Source organism: Saimiri boliviensis, chromosome 2 (genome assembly GCF_048565385.1).
Source record: "Saimiri boliviensis isolate mSaiBol1 chromosome 2, mSaiBol1.pri, whole genome shotgun sequence".
In the NCBI taxonomy this organism is placed as follows: Eukaryota; Metazoa; Chordata; class Mammalia; order Primates; family Cebidae; genus Saimiri; species Saimiri boliviensis.
The window spans coordinates 39,174,374-39,195,678 of NC_133450.1; the positions used below are offsets into that span (position 1 = coordinate 39,174,374).

At 42.6% G+C, this 21,305-nt stretch overlaps 1 protein-coding gene across 4 annotated transcripts in view; it reads right to left on the reverse strand.

Moving 5' to 3' along the window:
• The window catches only part of PPP1R36 (protein phosphatase 1 regulatory subunit 36), a 40,634-nt gene extending 19,329 nt beyond the window's left edge, over positions 1 to 21,305 (reverse strand). For 3 of the 4 annotated variants that reach the window (XM_039468870.2, XM_039468868.2, XM_039468873.2), the window contains exons 1-7: positions 21,173 to 21,305; positions 20,234 to 20,298; positions 18,066 to 18,113; positions 7,719 to 7,805; positions 7,097 to 7,194; positions 6,901 to 6,967; positions 2,803 to 2,901 (exon numbers count right to left, since the gene is read on the reverse strand). In XM_039468870.2, coding sequence (XP_039324804.1) covers positions 2,803 to 2,901; positions 6,901 to 6,967; positions 7,097 to 7,194; positions 7,719 to 7,805; positions 18,066 to 18,113; positions 20,234 to 20,298; positions 21,173 to 21,241 — 533 coding nt within the window. In that variant the 5' untranslated portion in view covers positions 21,242 to 21,305. The remainder of the gene's footprint in view (positions 1 to 2,802; positions 2,902 to 6,900; positions 6,968 to 7,096; positions 7,195 to 7,718; positions 7,806 to 18,065; positions 18,114 to 20,233; positions 20,299 to 21,172) is intronic. The other variant, XM_039468871.2, reaches the window with a different exon arrangement.

The window sequence follows — 21,305 nt, forward strand, 5'->3', positions numbered from 1 at the left end:
AATATCAGTTCCACCTAGGAACTGCATCTCCTAGGTATGGTATGTACTCTCCAACAAACTAACCTCTCTGAGCCTTAATTTCTTCACTTGTAAATGGGGATAAGACTGCTGCTTCTGAAAGCAGGGTAATCATCTGACATCATCTAAGTGTACCTTTGCCATCCTTCTTCACCTTTATCTGTTCTCCTCCCATGGCTGTAGGCTTTTCTCCCAAGTCCCATGAACTGGGTTAAGAAAATATACACTGTTGCCGGGCGCGGTGGCTCAAGCCTGTAATCCCAGCACTTTGGGAGGCTGAGGCGGGTGGATCACAAGGTCGAGAGATCGAGACCATCCCGGTCAACAAGGTGAAACCCCGTCTCTACTAAAAATACAAAAAATTAGCTGGGCATGGTGGTGTGTGCCTGTAATCCCAGCTACTCAGGAGGCTGAGGCAGGAGAATTGCCTGAACCCAGGAGGCGGAGGTTGCGGTGAGCCGAGATCACGCCATTGCACTCCAGCCTGGGTAACAAGAGCGAAACTCCGTTTCCAAAAAAAAAGAAAATATACACTGTCAGGCCGGGTACGGTGGCTTACGCCTATAATCTCAGCACTTTGGGAGGCCGAGGCAGATGGATCATGAGGTCAAGAGATCGAGACCATCCTGGTCAACATGGCGAAACCCCATCACTACTGAAAATACAAAAATCAGCTGGGCATGGTGGCACGTGCCTGTAATCCCAGCTACTCAGGAGGCTGAGGCGGGAGAGTTACTTGAACTCAGGAGGCAGAGGTTGCAGTGAGCCAAGATCGTGCCATTGCACTCCAGCCTGGGTAACAAGAGCGAAACTCTGTCTCAAAAAAAAAAAAAAAAAGATAATATACATTGTCTCATCTACTTCTGTATAATAACTCTGTGAATGAAGTGCTATTACTATCCCTATGCTATATCTTAGTGTTTGAAATCAATTTTTTTATTCTGTGCAGACACCTCAATGCAATCAATATTTAAATCTATTATAGTAAGTAAACCAACAGACCACAGGAAGCCTGAAAATAAAGACTTGTGATTTTTTTTTTTTTTTTTTTTTAGAATCACACCATAAAATCCATACTTTTAAGGCTTCAATTGGTTTTTGTCAATCTGAGTAACTGATTCCTTCGAAAGAACAGTCTACCTTATACCACTGTGTTTAGTGCATCTTTAACTAGAAAACCTGTCTCATTATCTATTCTTATCAATTAAGAAAGCAGGCCAAGCATGGTGGCTCACACCTGTAATCCCAACACTTTGGGAGGCCGGGGCAGGTGGATCAGCTGAGGTCATGAGTTGGAGACCAGCCTGGCCAACATAGTGAAACGCGATCTCTACTAAAAATACAAAAATTAGCCAGGCGTGGTGGTGAGTGCCAGTAATCCCAGCTACTCAGGAGGCCGAGGTGGGAGAATGGCTTGAACGCAGGAGGTAGAGGTTGCAGTGAGCTGAGATTACACCACTGCACCCCAGCCTGGGTGACAGAGCGAGGTTGCATCTTAAATAAAAAAAAAAAAAAAAAAAAAATCTTTTTGCTAGGTTAGCAATAAGCCTCAGAAGAGGAAATACTATAAAAAACATAATAACCCAAAGTGCCAAAAAAGTCTTAAGTTTCTGTTTGGGAATAGTAAGAATCTTCAAACCTTCTGGTCCATCGCTGGCTTCGAACCCTTTTGCTACCGTAGAAACATTTCATGCTCTGGCTGCCCTGTTGTGCAATACAGCCCCAAAATAACACTGATGTTGCATATCAAGATGGCTTTACAGGAATAAGAATTTTAAAATAATTTATTTGGTTCTTTACAAAACTGCTATCCAGATGCATTTATTCTACCCATAAGATGTTTTTCCAGCTGCTTGGTTGTATAACAGGTTTTCCATTTTGAAAATATCCTGCAGCAACAAGTTAATTACTCTACCCAGCATTCCTAACAGCTAAATCATTGGGTTGGTTCCACATGTACTGGGGAGGGCTGCCTGGCACATGGAAAGTTCCATGGCTTGCAAAAGGTCACCAAGGCTGAGAGGCATTGTTCGGCTCTGCATTCTGAGTCCCCAGATTCTTGCCCTGGTGTACACCTCTGAGCCACTTCTGCCTAAAGCTAAAGCAGTTAAATTCTTTATAAGTAGCCTAAGAAACCTTGGATTTTTTCATGAGATGTGGAATGCCATTTTGGCCAAATCTATTGATTTTTTTAATTCTTAGATTTTTTTTAATTGGATGCTTACAAGCCCTTTAGCAAAAACTTTGTAAGCATAAAAAGCACACAACAATTATATCTGCACTATTCAAGATGGTTATCACTAGCCCCAAGTGGCTATTGAGAATGTGTCTAGTATGAATTGAGAACATTACAGGTATAAAATAGATACCAGATTTCAAAGTCTTACTACAGAAAAGTAACATATCTCATTAATAACTTCCTAGTATCAACTACTGTTGTAATGATATTTTTGCATCATTGAGTTAAATAAAAGACACTATTAAAATTAATTTCATGTGTATCTTTTTACATTTTAAAAATATTACCAGAAAATTTAAAATTACGTACATGGCTTTCATTATCTCATTATTGGGCAATGCTAGTCTGAATCAGTTGGAATATTTTGTTACTGGAATACACAGAGAAGTTATTCAGTGAGCTTTAGAAACACACTCTTCCCATGTGAAATTTCTTTGTACATCTCAAAGATTTAAACATTTCTATCATCTCTTTATCCTAAACAAAAGTTACTTTTAATACTGGCAGTGATACAACTCTAAAGCACACTATAAAATCTTACTTACACCATATAGCTTTTGGGTTTCTTTTCCAGTGAGTTTTTTTCCAGGTAATGAGATAAGTAGTACAATAATGCCATGAGGAAATTATCAAGATTCTTATTCCTATGGAGAGATTTGAAACAAAACAAAGAGTCAGTGCTAACCTATTTCAAATGTAAGACTTCTCATAAAAAATACATGAGCACACAACACAAGAATAAGTAGAAAACCATGTTATCATGCCTATCAAAGAACTAATTTACCAATTAAAATTCTATCTACTATATCTTCAAATTTTTTTTTTTTTTGAGACGGAGTTTCGCTCTTGTTACCCAGGCTGGAGTGCAATGGCGCGATCTCGGCTCACCGCAACCTCCGCCTCCTGGGTTCAGGCAATTCTTCTGCCTCAGCCTCCTGAGTAGCTGGGATTACAAGCACACACCACCATGCCCAGCTAATTTTTTGTATTTTTAGTAGAGATGGGGTTTCACCATGTTGACCAGGATGGTCTCGATCTCTCGACCTTGTGATCCACCCGCCTTGGCCTCCCAAAGTGCTGGGATTACAGGCTTGAGCCACCGTGCCCGGCCTTCAAATATTTTTAAAATCTGGTTTTTGTAAGTAAAACATTTGGAGAGGTCAGACACTAAATTCTTTTAACGGTGCTTATTAATTTTCATTTTTAAAAAGTTATATATTTCCACTGTTTAAAAAATATAGAGAAAAGCATCAAGTAAAAAGTTCTCGCCTGCTTCTGTCACCATCCTATTACCTAGTGGTAACCACTATTAAGAGTTTGGTTTGGGCCAGGCACAGCGGCTTACACCTGTAATCCCAGCACTTTGGGAGGCCAAAGTGGGTGGATCACCTGAGGTCAGGAGTTTGAGACCTGCCTGGTGAAACTCTGTGTCTACTAAAAAATACTAAAATTAGCCAGGCATGGTCATGCATGCCTGTAATCCCAGCTAGTCGGGAGGCTGAGGCAGGAGAATTGCTTGAATCCAGGAGGTGGAGGTTGCAGTAAGCCAATATTGAGCCACCGCACTCCAGGCTGGTGACAGAGTGAGACTCTGTCTCAAAAAAAAAAAAAGCGGGGGAGAGGGGTTTGGTATGAATCCTTTCTAAACTTTATAAAACATAGACAATCACATATAACATCCTCTTCCACCAACATATGTACATGTGCATGACTATATGCCTTAAAAATGTTTTTTGTTAATAAGTGGGGTAATACTATATATACAATTCTTTGCAACTTGCTTTTTTTTTTAAATTTAGGTTCTGGGGTACACGTGCAGATCATGCAGGATTGTTGCATAGGTACACACATGGCAATGTGGTTTGCTGCCTCCATCCCCCTGTCACCTGCATCTGACATTTCTCCCCATATTATCCCTCCCCAACCTCCCCCACCCCGCTGTCCCTCCCTTAGCCCCCCACCAACAGACCCCAGTGTGTGATGCTCCTCTCCCTGTGTCCATGTGTTCTCATTGTTCAACACCCACCTATGAGTGAGAACATGTGGTGGTTGATTTTCTGTTCTTGTGTCCGTTTGCTGAGAAGCAACTTGCTTTTGTCACTTTTCTGTGTAGCCCAGACCTCTTTCTATGATATGTATAGATTTTCTTCATTCTTTTTAAGAGCTGGATATTCTATACCTCATTTAACTAGTCTTCTATTGATGGGTATTTAGGTTTTTAAAAATATAGACAGAAGTGAAATTGCTAGCACATAGTGTATGTGCATATTAAATGTTCATGCCACACCCTCCAAAAAGGCTGCACTGATTTACAATGCTATCTCATTTGTTTTTAACTAGAAGTCATTGTTTTCCTTCTAAATATTTTTCAAGACTTTTGCTGCCTTCTTTGTGGCCCCAAATGGAAATTCTTTCTCTGGCATTGGTTTCTTGAACTATACCTAAAAATGCAGGATGAGGGTGACTGTTACAGATTTTCTTTTCGAGATATTAATCACTCCCGGTCTCAGGTTGGGTTCCCCCGCCAACAGACGCTGGGACAAAGACTTGAAAGTGAATTGTTTTGTTGGGAAGTGATCTCAGGAAACATCAGTAGGAAAGTGGGGAAATGAGACAGGAAAAGGAAGGAAGCCAACTGAGTGTTGACAAAGTAAGTGGAGTTCAGTCCTGTGGGGACTCTGGGAGACAGTGTGGAAAACATCTCACTACAGACCAGCTCCTCCAGCAGGGCACTGAGTGACAGCTGCTTTTAGAGCACTGACTCCCTAGCTCTGAGCGTACCCTGTAGTCAGGCTGAGCGTGCTCTTGTGGTGGAATGAGGCCTTCAGGCTGAGTCTCAGGCAGCTGCCACAGCAGCCTGCATGTGTGTGCTGAGAGAATGGAGAGGGGTGCCAGTGGTATCGGGCCCCCAACTCTCACTGAGCATTCATGGTGTAGGGGCCACATGAGGGACAGCCATGCACAGCCATACAAAGGGAATACAATTACACAATTACTTTCCAATTTTGTAGCTGAGGAAACAGGCTTAGAAAGGTCAAAAAACTTACCTAGAGTCACACACCTAGCATATCCTGGGGCTGCCAAACATAACTAGTAGAGAAAATTGATCTTCAGTAAATGGGTAAATCCCTTTTTTTTTTTTTTTTTTTTTTTTTTTTGAGAAAGAGTCTTGCTCTGTTGCTCAGGATGGAGTGCAGTGGCACAGTCTCGGCTCACTGCAACCTCTGCCTCTTCGGTTCAAGCAGTTCTCCTGCCTCAGTCTCCCAAGTATCTGGGATTACAGGCGTCTACCACCACACCCGGCTAATATTTGTTTGTTTGTTTTCTTCCTGAGATGGAATCTTGCCCTGTCGCCTAGATTGGAGTGCAGTGGCATGATCTCAGCTCACTGCAACCTCTGCCTCCCGGGTTCAAGTAATTCTCCTGCCTCAGCCTCCTGAGTAGCGAGGATTACAGGTGTGTGCCACCACACCCGGCTAATTTTTGTATTTTTAGTAGAGATGGGGTTTCACCACATTGGCCAAGCTGATCTCGAACTCCTGACCTTGTGATCTACCGGCCTTGGCCTCTGTGCCTTTGATCACATTGGGGTCACCACCTGAGACATGGGTTCCACTGCCGTGGAAGTCTGACCTGCAAACCCTGACTCAACCACGGATGAATAAACGCACTCTCATACCATTAGGCTGTTTCAAGTGGGCTAGGGAATGGCCGCTGGCTGCTTTCAGAGGGCAAAATACAACCAATCAGCCTAGATTCCCTGTTCATCCACACATTTATTCCCTAGACATTACGATAGAGGTTCTAAGTTAACACACTTGTGGATAATTAACATGGTTAAGAGAATGGTTTTACAACTGGTAAAAGCTTTTGGTTCTGGGGCCCAGAATAAATGCAATTAATAAGTAATTCCCCTTTAATCCTCCTGGAGAGACCACCCAGCACAAAATTAACATGAGTAAGCAGAGTGGAGACAAATGGGTGTGGGGTAAGGCCTTTTGATCAGTCTCTAATCTCTTTCCTATGCTAATGTTAACGTGGCAGCTGCCTTCAACCTGCCCCAATAAAACCCTTAGGCCTTCCAAAAGGCTTGAGACTATACCTTTCTCTAATATATCTTTACTATTTTCTGTAATATTTTGCCAACCATCCAGAGTGAATCTCAATAGGCCTCCCAAAGTGCTGGAATTACAGACGTGAGCCACCACACCTGGCCATTTGTATTTTCAGTAGGGACGGGGTTTCACCATGTTGGCCAGGCTGGTCTTAAACTCCTGACCTCAGGTGATCTCCCCGCCTCAGCCTCCCAAAGTGCTGGGATTACAGGCATGAGCTGCCGCACCGGGCCAGTAAATGAGTATATCCTTTAACTATTATGTAAAAATAATGCAGTCCATGTGAGACTTGGACTGCATGCTCTCCATAGTCCTTGCCCTGGGACTTTGCCTGGGGTTCCCATGACTTCTGGCTTCCTCTCCCTGACTCTTTGGTCACAGTGTTTGTGACTAGGTCCTGAGAGGATGGCTTGCATAGAGCCAGCCTCATGCTCTTCCTTTAAAAATCAGATTTGTCATCACTTACCAGATGGAGTTACTGAAAAATAAAGGATAAAAGATCTGAAATGCCTCACAAGCAATACATACTTCATAAATGTTGTAAAAGAACAGATCCGCTGCATCTCAGTATCTTGTAGCAAAAGCAAAGTAACAACTGAAAAGAGAAAATGGACGATTGAGAGAGGGACAGAAGCTGCCTGAGAGTCACACATGATATGTTTATGCATGGATGTTATGTAGAGATGATGGATGTTTATGTATGGATTAGAAAACAGTTACTCACATTTAACATCATCGAGTGTAATGGTGCCCAGTTGACCTCGTTTCTCTAAAGCTTTAGCTGACTTCTCCTCTCTTGCAGCAAGCCTTTTATCTGTCAGCCTGTTTTGGAATATAACAGTTTCTAGTAGTGTTGTGTTTTAAAATATTTTAGTTGGATTTAATGTAGCCTGACATGCAAGAAGCATTTATTAAAAAGTAATAAGGGCCTGAGTGTCATACATGGGTTTTGTTTGATGTAAAATGATTTCAGAATGCTTTTTATGAAACGTTATATTTACTGTGTTAAGGCAAGCGGGATGCTCACTGCCTGATATAAAATCTAAATACAGATATCATCCAAAATAGATCATTTAAATAATCTATTCTGGTGTACCTATCATTTTCAAATTTTAAGAAACTGTAAAAAGCTGAAGATGTGCTGACAGCCAGGTTAACAGGATACATTTATTGAGACTATTAGAATTCCCACCACAATTCTGAAACAGTGCATGTTCTCTCTTTGATGGGTACTCACATTGCAATCTAGAATAATAGGAACGATATTTTCGTAGTTTGTAAAGGCTGAAGCCATTCCACTGAGAGGGGCTATCAGCAACTCTGGCATGGTTGAGAAGGTAATCTACCTGTCTGAAGCTGGACCGTCGATTTCCGCAAAGTGAACTGCTTTGCCTTTCTTTCCTTTTTCCTTGAGTTCTACTGCAGGTGTAAAACTGCAATCAAAGTGAGATAATTAGGGACTTCATTTCTTCCAGGAGAAAACAAGTCAAATCATATCATAGCTCATAATCTTAGGACTAGCATATATTATCAGCAGACGCTGAAGAGAATCTGAGACATAGCAGTGTTCAATTCATGTATTTACATACTGAACACTTATCTAGAGAAAAAACTAAAACTTCAGACTTTACATTCAGCCTCTAACCATCAGCAGTCTCCACAATACCACCACACACAGAACATTTCAAAATCTTGTAGTAACTTCCTAAGAAACAGAAAGCTCTTGAAAAATTTGGAAAGATTATTTATTGAGGTACTTAATATATATGACATGTGCATTTAGGTACAAATCTCATTTAACCCTCATGGAAACTCAAACACAAAACATTATCACCATTTTTACATATAAGAAAAATGGAAACTTAAAAAGAGATTAAGTGACTTGACTAAAATAACAGCAACTGGCAAAGTCAGGACTGGTGCCTAGGCTTTTAGCCACAGAGCCTGCTGAGCCACCAGGCAATCCTGCCTCCCAAATAGCAATCTCAGTATTGGCTGCCATGAACTCTTCTAAAGGTCTCAGCCAACTCCATCTCCAAGTGGGTTTAGGACCTTCTACTTAACTCAGAGTTTCTTAGCATGTTGTACAAGCACTACTAAGCCATAATGAGTTTGACTAACAAAGGAACCCAAGTGAATAACAAATCTATATTGCCGATCTACTATGTGTTAGGAATTGCTATGACATTGAAAATAAGATGGTTTCTAATTAGAACCATTGCACAGACTCTTGGGAGTCTCAGCAAATGCTAACAGAAAAACAGAGAAAAGTCTCTTGAAGACTATCAGGACAAGGTTCCTGCCTTATAGATGGTACATTTTCTGGGAGAACCATGGTGTCTGCCAAATCCATTGTGAGTTATCACAATGCCACATTGATAACACAATGTAGAAGCTTACCCTCTGCCCAAAGTTATGTGTCCCTCTGTTAAGCTGAGAGGCAGATGCAGTAATAGAAGCACTTCCCCTCAACTTTATCTATTCTCTAAAGATGGATATTAATCATGAGAGCTTTATTATCTCCTTGGTAAATCCCACAAAGAAATTTTGTTAGAGAAATACCTTCCTGTGGGAATAATAAAATCAGCTTGGTACTTTCTTCTTCCAGGAGTTTCTCCAACTGCCTGGCAATATTCATGTTGAAGGTTAGCTCCTAAAAGCGTGTACATAACGTTACCTCAAGGGAATGATTTTTTTTTTTTTCCCCACTGTTTTCTTTTTTTTTTAAGACAACCGGCACCAAGTTGGCCAGTGATGATTTCTAAGCTTTTCATTCTTTTTGGTGCTGCTCTTATAACTGGTCTCCATGAAATGGATATTTGTGGAGCAGGGTGTGCTAAAATACTGAGGATGGAGGTGTGCAGGGAAAAAGAAATGGAAAGATGCCAAACATTGATGGTGGCTACCTCCAGAGATGGGTGGGGGATCAGAGGGGGCAGGAAGCAGAGAGAGGGTAATGAAGGATCTCAATTCCACATCTGTATACTTCTGCATTATTTGAATTTTTTATAAAAATGTATTACCTGCATAACTTTTCAAAACATTGATAGAGATATACAGACTAAGGAAGCCCAGCTGTTCCCAGCTCTCTCCTGTTTCTCTTCCCTGGAAGATGAGAGAAGATAGAAACACTAAATCTAAGTTAATGTCAAATGAAACTGTGTCTCCTCCCCCTTTTCTCAGCCCCATCCCTATAATTCAAAGTTTCTTGCATTTGCCTGAGATGTTTTGAGACAAGAAAGCCTTAAAATAAGGAATTTGAAGGATACAATTGGGACTATCTTATTTATCTAGGTAAGTCTATGAACTAAGTCAGATGAACTTGGAACTATAAAACCATGAAATTGGCCAGGGTTGGTGGCTCACACCTGTAACCCCAGCACTTTGGGAGGAAGCTGAGTACAGTAAATGGCTTGAGCCCAGGAGTTTGAGACCAGCCTGGGCAACACAGTGAAACTGTCTCTACTAAAAATTAAAAAAAAAAAAAAATTAGTTGGGTGTGGTAGCACGTGCCTGTGTTCCCAGCAACTTGGAAGGCTGGGATGGGAGAATTGCCTGAGCCCAGGAAGCAAAGATTACAGTGAGCTGGGATCACACCACTGCACTCCAGCCAGCCTGGGTGACAGAGTGAGAGCCAGTCTAAAAGTAAAATTAAAAAGCAGGGCTGGACGTGGTGGCTCATGCCTGTAATCACAGCATTTTGGGAGGCCGAGGCGGGTGGATCACCTGAGGTCAAGAATCCGAGATCAGCCTGACCAACAAAGAGAAACCCCATCCCTACTAAAAATACAAAATTAGCTGAGCGTGGTAGCACATGCCTGTAATCCCAGCTACTCGGGATGAAGCGGGGGGGCCGCAAACAAACGGGAAGGAAGTGGTAATTGTATTTGGCCAGGAATTGCAGCGGCATAGATGCCTCAACAACTGAGCTCTCCTGACAAAGGAAACCGAGGCCCTTTTAAAAGCTTACAGTCTGAGAGGTGCACATGTGAGACGGTCAAGAGTGTGGGGAACATGACTAGGTGGGGGTCTGAGCAGTTGAGCAAGAACAATGCCTTCCAGGGGAAATTCCTCTGTACCATGTCCGTGATCTATAGATAGGGTTGGGGTCAGCATAGGGGGTTATCCTTTAGACCTGACGGCAGCACCTACCCGTCCCTCCTCTGGCTGACTTTTAACTTCTTCTTTCGAGATGCAGTGTAGAAGGCTAAAGGGGAAATGGCCTTAGAAGCTCGGAAGGAAGGGGTATCCTTCCTCAGGGAGGCTGAGGCAGGAGAATCGCTTGAACCCGGGAGGCAGAGGTTGTGGTGAGCGGAGATTGCGCCATTGCACTCCAGTCTGGGCAACAAGAGTGAAACTGTGTCTCAAAAATAAATAAATGAATAAAATAAAAAATCATAGAATTTGGGGGTTATTGGAAATAAAAAATATCATCTAGAATAAGGCTGTCATTTTACTGATGGAGAACTAAGTCTTGGAGAGGCTGACCCATGTCCCAGTGGTAGAAACTGGTAGGCAGTGTCTGCCCTTAGCCAATAGTCTGACATTTACTACTGAATGTTAGTCCTGATGCTCTGACCTTGGGACACACCTTCTCTACTTCGCGTTTGTCTGAGTGGCTTTCACCCCACTGAAGTCATTCTCTAGCTTGGCTGGTGAGACAGGTTCTGCTTTGTGAGTGAGCGCTCTGCCATAGCCCTGAAGGCTGCCTGTGCTCACAATGCATTTGGAATCACCAAGAAGCAACACGAGTAATAACCGAATTTTTTTTTCATCTGTGGTTTGAGTTTACAAATACTTGTTTTTAAACTGAGTCTCACTCTGTCACCTAGGCTGGAGTGGCACGATCTCAGCTCACTGCAACCTCTTCATCCTGGGTTCAAGCAATTCTTCTGCCTCAGCCTCCCGTGTAGCTGGGATTACAGGTGCGTGCCACCATATCCTGCTAATTTTTGTATTTTTGGTAGAGATGGGGGTTTCACCATGTTGGCCAGGCTGGTCTCGAACTCCTGACCTCAGGTGATCCACCCACCTCCATCTCCCAAAGTGCTGGGATTACAGGCATGAGCCACTGTGCCCAGCCAATAATTGAAAATTGCACTGTGAATTGTACCTCTGATTCGTGCCCAAACCACAGTCTGGGCTAGTTAGGCTGTATCCTCCTACTGTCTCCAGAGTACAAGGTGGATGTACTTTCCTAATATTAGAATATAATCATGTCATTCCCCTTTGCCTTGAAGTAAACAGGAAAGAAATTCATATTTTCTCTCTAGAATTCATCACGGAAATACAGCAGGCTGGACAATTCTTGGCTTCCACAGTTAGATTTCTTTGATGGTTCTCAGAGAGTCTTCTCTCAGGCCATGATGAAAGAGTAGTGTTTCCCTGCTTTTATATCCTCGGGGGAATCCATGACCTTTGCAAAGATTCAGACACACTGCTGGTTCTCGCCCAGCTTTAGAACAGGCCCACTTGAAGCAAGAAGGGAAAGGACAGCAGGTACTATGTCAGAGAGAAAAGCCTGCCTCATGGGCCAACCTAGATGATGCCTGTGAGCAAAAGTATTTCTCTTTACCAAATAAGAAAGAAGTGGGCATGAAGGCTGATGAACTACACCAATACCCTCATTTACTTCTCGCGAGGCGTTATTATTGCATTTTATAGATGAAGGAACTGAGAATTACTGAGGCTAAGTAACTTAACAACTGATAACCACCTAGTAAGGGGCAGAGCTAGGATGTGAACCCAGGTCTCCCTTCAAACCATTCTCCACTGTTCTTTCTTAACTACCTAGTAAGAAATAATGGCCACCCTTTCCCTGGCATTTCTTGCACAGAGTTATGGATATCCTGTTGTATTCTGATAGTCATCTGCATCACGTTATAATCTGCAAAAGTAAGGCAAGACTTGCCTGTGAGTAGGGAGCTAGGTTGTCTCTGAGGATAAGATTTCCTGTGTCATTTAACCAGGAGGGAGGTCAGGAAATTCAAGCTGGGGGAGGGGAGGGGGAAGGAATCATCTTTTCTTGATCTGAACTTGAGAAAACCTAGAAGACTAGAATTGCTCTTGGCTAGTGGGTATAAAAGTTGGCCTACCCCAAGTGGAAGACGACTAAAACGTCAGAACTTTCAGGGTCTTAAGTTGATGGGATAAAACTTGAATGCCCCTGAGATCAAGCTGTTACTTTGTGTAACAGATACTTAGATTCAGGACACTCCATTTTCCTCCCCTCTCTCTGGCTACAATTTACTGGTCTCCTTCAAAAGCTCCTTTTCTTTTCTTTTTCTTTTTCTTTTTTTTTTTTTTTGAGATGGAGTCTCACTCTGTCGCCAGGCTGGAGTCCAGTGGCACAATCTCCGCTCACTGCAACTGCCGTCACCCGGGTCCAAGCGATTCTCCTTCTGAGTAGCCAGGATTATAGTGTGTGCCACCATGCCCAGCTAAATTTTTTTTGTATTTTTAGTAGAGACAAGGTTTCATCATGTTGGTCAGGCTGGTCTCGAACTCCTGACCTCTGGTGATCCACCTACCTCGGCTTCCCAAAGTGCAGGGATTACAGGCATGAGCCACCGCACCTGGCCCAAAAGCTCCTTTTCTGAGGCATGTTCCCCCCCTACATGAGGACCCTTTTCAGAGCTCCACATGGTTATTCTTCTCATTCCTTCTGAATAATTCCATCTGCTTCACTAGCACCAACAACTCACAAATTTATATTCAAGGCTCAGATCTTTCTGCAGACTTATAAAGTGGCACATCTGTCTATTGAACACTGTCAACCAGCTGTCTTACAAGCACCTCAAACTCAGTCTGTCCAAAATAAACACATTCCCATTTACTGTGTATTCCCACCTCCTGTTGCCCCCATCTCAGTAAATGAGTACCACCATCAAACCAGGAGCTCATGCTGGGACAATGGTGTCTTCCTTGATTCTTCCAACACCCTCACCCCTCGTGGCTTACTAATCACTAAATTCTTTAATATCTTTTGAAGCCATTTCCCTCTCTTGCCACTGCCACCATCTTAATTTTAGTAATCTGTCAACTGAATTTCTGCGGGGGTGTGTGTGTGTGTGTGTGTGTGTGTGTGTGTGTGTGTGTGAAAGATTCTAGCTTTGTTCCTAGGCTGGAATACAAAGGCACCATCTCATCTCACTGCAACCTCTGCCTCCTGGGTTCAAGTGATTCTAGTGCCTCACCCTCCTGAGTAGCTGGGACTACAGGCGCGTGCCAACACACCTGGCTAATTTTTGTATTTTTAGTAGGGATGGGGTTTCACTGTGTTGGTCAGGCTGGTCTCGGACTCCTGACCTCATGATCCTCCCAAAGTGTTAGGATTACAGGCGTGAGTCACTGTGCCCAGCCCATTCTTTTTCTTTGGCCAATTCCTCTTTCCTTGCCTGTCTCCTATTCTTGAGAGCAGTATGAAGATATCTATCAAAGGCTTAAAATGTGTACACTAATTAAGACACATATCAAGCCAATTGTAATGTACAAACCTTATTTTAAAAACTGAAACAAACTTTAAAAATATCAAGCCGGGCGCGGTGGCTCAAGCCTGTAATCCCAGCACTTTGGGAGGCTGAGGCAGGTGGATCACGAGGTCAGGAGATCGAGACCATCCTGGTCAACACAGTGAAACCCCGTCTCTACTAAAAATACAAAAAATTAGCTGGGCATGGTGGCGCGTGCCTGTAATCCCAGCTACTCAGGAGGCTGAGGCAGGAGAATTGCCTGAACCCAGGAGGCGGAGGTTGCGGTGAGCCGAGATCGCGCCATTGCACTCCAGCCTGGGTAACAAGAGCGAAACTCCGTCTCAAAAAATATATATATATATATCAGACAACAGGGGACATTTGAATACCAACTGACTATAACTGAATATATGATATTAAGGAATTACCATTTGTATTTTTAGGTGTATAAATAGTAATTCAGTTGTATTCTTTTCCTTCCCCTCCCTGTCCCCCTCCTCATTCTCTTCCCCCTTCCTCTTCTTCTTCTTCTTCTATATGTTGAGACTCCCGACCTACATCAGTTGCATTTTCTAAGACAATGCTTATTTTTTGAGATACATACTGAAATATTTACAGATGACATGATGCCTAGGATTTTCTTCAAAATAATTGAGGAGTCGGGTAGAAAGAGGTATAGATCTGAAGTTGACTTTGATTCAGTACTTGTTGATGCTGTGTTATGGGTTCCTTGGGGTTCATTACACCATCTTCCCTACCTTTATATATTTGAAATCTTCTAATATAAAAAATGTTAATGGGCCAGAGATGGTGGGTCACGCCTGTAATCCTAGAGCCTTGGGAGGCTGAGGCAGGCAGATCGCTTGAGCTCAGGAGTTCCAGATCAGCCTGAGCAACATAGCAAAACCCCATCTCTACCAAAAAAATACCAAAAAATTAGCTGGGCATGGTGGCATGTGCCTGTAGTTTCAGCAGTTTGCCGGGGGGCGGGGGTAGGAGGCGGTGGGTGGTGGGCGGTGGGTGGTGGGGGCTGAGGCAGAAGGATCGCTTGAGCCCAGGAAGTTGAGGCTGCACTGAGCCAAGGTTGTGCCATTACACTCCAACCTGGGTAACAGAGTGAGACGCCATGTCAATTCAAAAAAAAAAAAAAAAAAAAAGGGGGTGTGTGTGTGTGTGTGTGCGCGCGTGTGTGTGGAGAGAGACAGAGAAAGAGAGGGGAAGTTTGAAGATTTGGAAAGCTATTTATGTATACCATAAGATGTTAACAGTTACTTGCTTGGGTGGGATTGTGCTTTGTTTTTGCTTATTAGTATTTTACATTTTTTTTTTTTAAGAGATGGCGTCTTGCTATGTTGCTCAGACTGCAGTACAGTGGCTGGTGTTATTCACAGATGTGATCATGGCACACTATAACCTCAAATTCCTAATCTTAAGCAATCCTGCCCCATTCAACCTCCCGACTTACTGAGACCACAGGCTCTCACTGATGTTTTTAACCCTTTTCCTGTTTAGAAAAAAAAAGTGTAGCTAGCTGGCAGCATCCATTAATTTTACATAAATACCCTCTTTGAGGCTAAAGCAAATCTGACTGATTTTCCAGGTGAAAATAAAACATAAAACTATTCTTAGAGTTATTTCTAAACAGAACTAACATCAGAATTGTCCTAATCATCAGAATCATCTATTTCGGAAAAATCATATTCATCAACTGAATCTTAGGCCAACAACTGTTCGAGAACGATGTTAACATCACATGTAGGAATGCTATGTTTTCTAGGATTTGAAATTGTCCGTGATAGACAATTACTATGTTTTATAAGTGGAAATACCACTAAAAACAGAATGCTATAAACAGAATGATGTCTTTTGTTTCCAAAGTCAATATACTAGAGCAATGAGAAAATAATTTTTAAAAAGTGAGATATTTTGTGGCAAAGTTAGCTCAGGGTAAACACTGTAGCTGCAAGTGCCACTGATGAGTATTCTCTGGACAAACAAGAAAATAGTTAAATAGAATGATTTTTAAAAACATACTTCATAATTTTTAAAAGTAGGTATTTCCTAGGGTTCTGGCCTCAATCATTCCACTTCCCACTCTAATTTTGCATTTGCCTTTCTCCTAAGGGCCAAACTCCTGCCTACTGGATTTTTAACCTGGGGTTCCCACAGGCAGGCAGCTTGAATCGTATGCATTTTTTAAAAATCTCGTTACCCTTTACCCGCGCCACACACTTACTGCCTCTCCCCATCCCTGCTTCTCTCTCCATTCTCCTGCCAGAGCTCATCTGGGTCCTAGCCACCACCCTCTTAGATTGCTGCGTAACTGTTCTGCCTAGTTCTAATCTCGCCCTGCGAGGTGCGACAGCAGTCACTGAACACAGCTGCTACCTCTGCAGTTTCCATCCCTACCACTGTCTATTCTCAACCACCTCTGCCTCAGCCCTGCCCCTTCACCACCAACTAGAGTAACATTAAGTCTGCAGTAGCACTGTCTCTGACAGAAAAAGCATGTTCCAGCTCAAGAGTTCTCTCTGACTTCAAACCTACATTTTAAAATTTGTGATGGGATATGCTAAGACTTTTAACAGGGAACTAATAACTCTATTTCCAATGAATCCAAATACCAATTCTGACATAAAATATAGAAGGGTCTGCCTTCCTCTACCTTAGCAGGTAGACGCCCAAGGTAATTCTGACACTCTAAGGCTTACCACATTGAGTTGCTTAAAAACAAAGCAGCTCCACTGAAAATGGGCTGGCTGATCCCCATCTGTTCACAATATTCCTTTTCCGCCTCCCTTAACTGCCCCCAGTTTGTGTATACCACATAGTCTGGGGTTTGCAGTTTTTTTGTTGTTGCTGCTGTTTTAGTTATAACTTACACGTAGTAAAGTGCATAAATCTTAAAGTGTGCAACTTGATGAATTTTTTAAATATGTAGATACTCACAAAACTACCAGCCAGATCAACATATAGGCCATTTCTACCACCTTAGAAGGTTTCCTGATACTGTCTCCCAATATCCCTATGTTGATAACCCCCAAAGGTAACCACTATTTTGTATTTACTCGTATCATTAAAGTTCTTTTTTTGTCTATTTGTTAAAAGTTTTATACAAATGTAATCATGCAGTATTTGCATTTTTGTGTCTGGCCTTTTTTGCTCATGCTTTGTATTATGTCATGTAACCTATATTTTAAATCATACCATCCCATAGGTGTTCTCCAAAATTAGTGGAAACCAAATCAAGCCATATTTCAACAACAATTTGGTAACAAACCAAAAGAAACTTTAGTTTATGAATATGAATACTTTATGAAAGATATGAAACTGATATCTGTGAACTTATTAGTAGGCTTAAGTATAAAATAGCACCATTTGGGGTAGGTTGTCAGATTTGCACTGAAAATTAGTTTAAAAAATACTGTCGGCCAGGCTTGGCAGCTCACACCTGTAGTCCCAGGACTTTGGGAGGCCAAGGCGGATGGATTCCTGAGGTCAGGAGTTCAAGACCAGCCTGGCCAACATGGTAAAACCCCATCTCTACTAAAAATACAAAAATTAGCCGGGTGTGGTGATGGGCACCTGTAATCCCAGCTACACCAGAGGCTGAAACAGGAGAATCTCTTGAACCCGGGAGGCGGAGGCTGCAGTGAGCTGAGATCACGCGACTGCACTCCAGCCTGGGCAACAAAGAGTGAAACTCTGTCTCAAAAAAAAAAAAAAATACTGTCAACTAACTTCATTTACAAAGAAACTCAGTAAGTAAAAAGTATGATCCAAAGCACTCATCATCAGAAGAGAGGACTAATATGGCCTTTAAATATATGTGAAGATTGAGAACGGAAGATGGTGGGCCAGGTACAGTCGCTCATGCCTGCAATCCCAGCACTTTGGGAGGTTTGGGAGGGCAAATCACTGGACCCAGAAGTTCAAGACCAGCCTGGGCAACATGGTGAAAACCTGCCTCTACTAAAAATACAAAAAATAAGCTGAAATGGGAGAATCACCTAAGTCTGGGAAGTCGAGGCTGCAGTGAACCAAGATCATGCTGCTGTCCTCCAGCCTCAGAAACGGGAATGATACCCTGTCTAAAAAAATTTTTTAAAGTTGGCACATATTTATACACACATTCTTTTGTGCTTTATCATGTATTTTGACTCCTGTAATGATCCTGTCTGTCTAATCCCAAAGCTATCTTACTGTCTATCTCGTACTTACTGAGGGTGACGTTTCAGAGGCCACTGGACAGAATCTTCTGCGGCAAAGCTGAAAAAGGAAACTGAAATTACTGCTTTGAAGTGACAGGTTACTCAGAAATACTGAAATAAATATTCCATAAAATATAAACTTTTGATTTTGACTCTAATAAAATGTTAAGCCTTTGAATTATTTGTTTAATTAACATGAAACATATTATTATGTTTATAATGTAACTATAAACATCTAGTGTAACTATATATGTCTGCTTATCCAACTCCTTTCCTGACTTCCAGCCCCATTTGTCCAACAGCCCAAGACATATCCATGTGAACAAGTCATAGCAACTTGAAACATGTGGTCAGTTTTGTCACTTTATGAGATGGAGTCTTGCTGTCACCCAGGCTGGAGTGCAGTGGCACAATCTTGGCTCACTGCAACTTCCACCTCCCAGATTCCAGCAATTCTCCCACGTCAACCTCCCAAGTAGCTGGGATTACAGGCATCCGCTACTGCGCCTGGCTAACTTTTTTGTATTTTTAGTCGTGACCGGGTTTCACCATGTTGGTCAGGCTGGTCTCGAACTCCAGACCTCAGGTGATCTGCCTGTCTCGGCCTCCCAAAGTGCTGGGATTACAGGCATGAGCCACTTCACCCAGCTGCCAGTTTTGTCACTTTAATGCTGTAGGGTGAAGGGCAATATCAGCCATCTGATCACCCAGTCAGAGACACCTAGGAGCCAATCGAAACACCTGCTTTTCTCTCTCCCTTCACATCCAATTCCCATATCGTAGCCTATTCAAACATTCTGCCAATCCTCTCTCTTAAATATTTCTTAGTCCTTTGCCTTTCTATCTTTGCCAACATGGAGTTAATTCTAACTTTCACTATTGCTTACTTGTATAATTATCTGTAATCCTACAACTGGCCTTCAAATTGGCCGCCTGCCTCTACCTCTGCTTGAATCTAGCAGTTTCTTTGAATATGCTCAATAAACATTTGTTGCGTACTTACTTAAGAATGGTCTCTGGAACCATCTACAGAACCAGCAAGACAGTTCTTGCCATTGCAGGGCTTACTGTCTAATTGAGGGAGACAGTGAGTACATGAAAAGGGCTTAGGCATTAGACAAATCTTGGTTCAAACTATCAGTTCTGCTACTTACTGGCTGTATGACTTTGGTTCAGTTGCTTAATCTCCCTGAGCCTTGTTTCTTCATCTGTAACATGAGGATATTAATGTTCACTTTTCATAGTTGTTTTAAGAATTGAAAAAATATGGCCAGGCACGATGGCTCACACCTGTAATCCCAGCACTTTGGCAGGCTGAGGCGGACAGATAACTTGAGGTCAGGAGTTCGAGACCAGCCTGACCAACATGGAGAAACCCTGTCTCTACTAAAAACACAAAAAATTAGCCAGGCATGGTGCTGTGTGTCTGTGATCCCAGCTACTCAGGAGGCTGAGGCAGGAGAATTGCTTGAACCCAGGAGGTGGAGGTTGTGGTGAGCTGAGATCGCACCATTGCACTCCAGCCTGGGCAACAAGAGTGAAAACTCCATCTCAAAGAAAAAAAAAAGAATTGGAAAAATATGCAAATATCTGACACATAATCAGTGCACAACAGATAGTGTCTAGTATTATTACCTTAGCTATACACTTTTAAGAGTCAGTGTCTTCTTAACAGAGATTAAAATCAGTTTTTTCTAATTTAGTAATTTTCTCTTGCAAAATTCATCTATTGCAGCAGGTCTAATATGGTCCCATTAATGTACAACTATATTTCTGTAACTCAAAAAGGCAATTTTATAAAGTAATTAAAAGCATGGACTCTGTAAATCAAACAGACCTACATTTAAATAATCTGTCACCTCTGAGCTGTGTGATTGGGCCAAGTCAGCTAATTTTCCTCAAATCGCTTAATCCTTTGAAATTTGAGTTTCTTCATCTGTAAACTAATTAATACGCAGCTGTTTCAAAGAGTTGGTAAACTGATTAGCACAGTGTCTGGTCCATATGAAGCAGCTGATAAGTGTTCAGAGAAAGGCTGTTTGCTGAAATGTCTCCAGATGGTGAGATAGCGGTGGATATTATTCTTTATACTCTTCTGTATTGCTTTTTTTCTTTTTTTTTTACCCTGGGCACATGTAATTTTTATAAAAACTCTAATAACGTTTTGTTAAAATTTACCTTCTGAATTCAAGAGTTCTGGTTTCATCTTTCCAGCACCACACCCCTAATCGTAATCCCAACTGCTGAAAAAAACAATTTTTGCGGCGAAAATAATTAAAAGTTCAATTTGCAATCCCCATGCCACAATAAACCTTTAACAATAATTCCTACTTACTAACATACCTTTTAAGCAATAAGAAGGAAACAAGAAACGATGGTTCCTACTAGTCCCTCTTTACATTCTCAATAAGAGTGTAGAATCCTAAAGTGTTAAACTTGAAGCTAGGATTTTATCCCTCTGATTGATTTTAGGTGTGGTTTCAGTAAAAAGGCAGGAAGGAGGGGGAGGGAGAAAGGAAGGGAGGAAAGTAGGAAAAGAAGAAAGAAGAAGAGGAGGAAGGGAAGGGAGAAAGGAAGAAAGAAAATTGAGACTGCATGTAGCTCATCAAAGAAATTTACCAATTAGTTGGAATTCAGACAATAAACTGATGCCCAGGGCAGCCTCAGCTTTCTGGTTCTGGAGCCTTCTGGTCTCCAACACTGAACCCGCCCTTCAGACGCATTGGCAAAAAATAAGTACACCTTTTCCCCAGTGGAAGCTAGCACCCCAACAGCCTTTCTACCCCGAGCGGGCTGCTTCCCCAGCAGTGGGGCTGTTTATTTTGAAACCAACCAATTAGAGGTGGTGAGATGGGATTTCATAAATACCTAACTACCTGCGCTGGAGCCAGAATTCACTTCTGACCATCTGTCAAATACACCTCTACAGTTTTGTTTTTCCAGGCAAACATGGCCATGTGTCTTTGAGAACCACCAGCCCGGGCGAAGGCGACGACCCGCCTCTGGAGGAGGGCAAGGGGCGCGGCGCCGGGAAAGGCGGCACCGAGGGCGGACTGGGGGCAGCAGGGCCCGCCTTGCGCCCAGCCTGGGTTTGGGGGCGACCGGGGCTGCACTTACATCTATCAGGTAAGGGGTCTGCCCTTCTAACCGCTTCCTCCTCGCATAAAACTCGGGCACCCGGTACATGGCGTCGCCCTGGCCGCCACACGGCGTCGCCAAGGCTACCGCCAGCCGGCGCCAGCCCACTGCG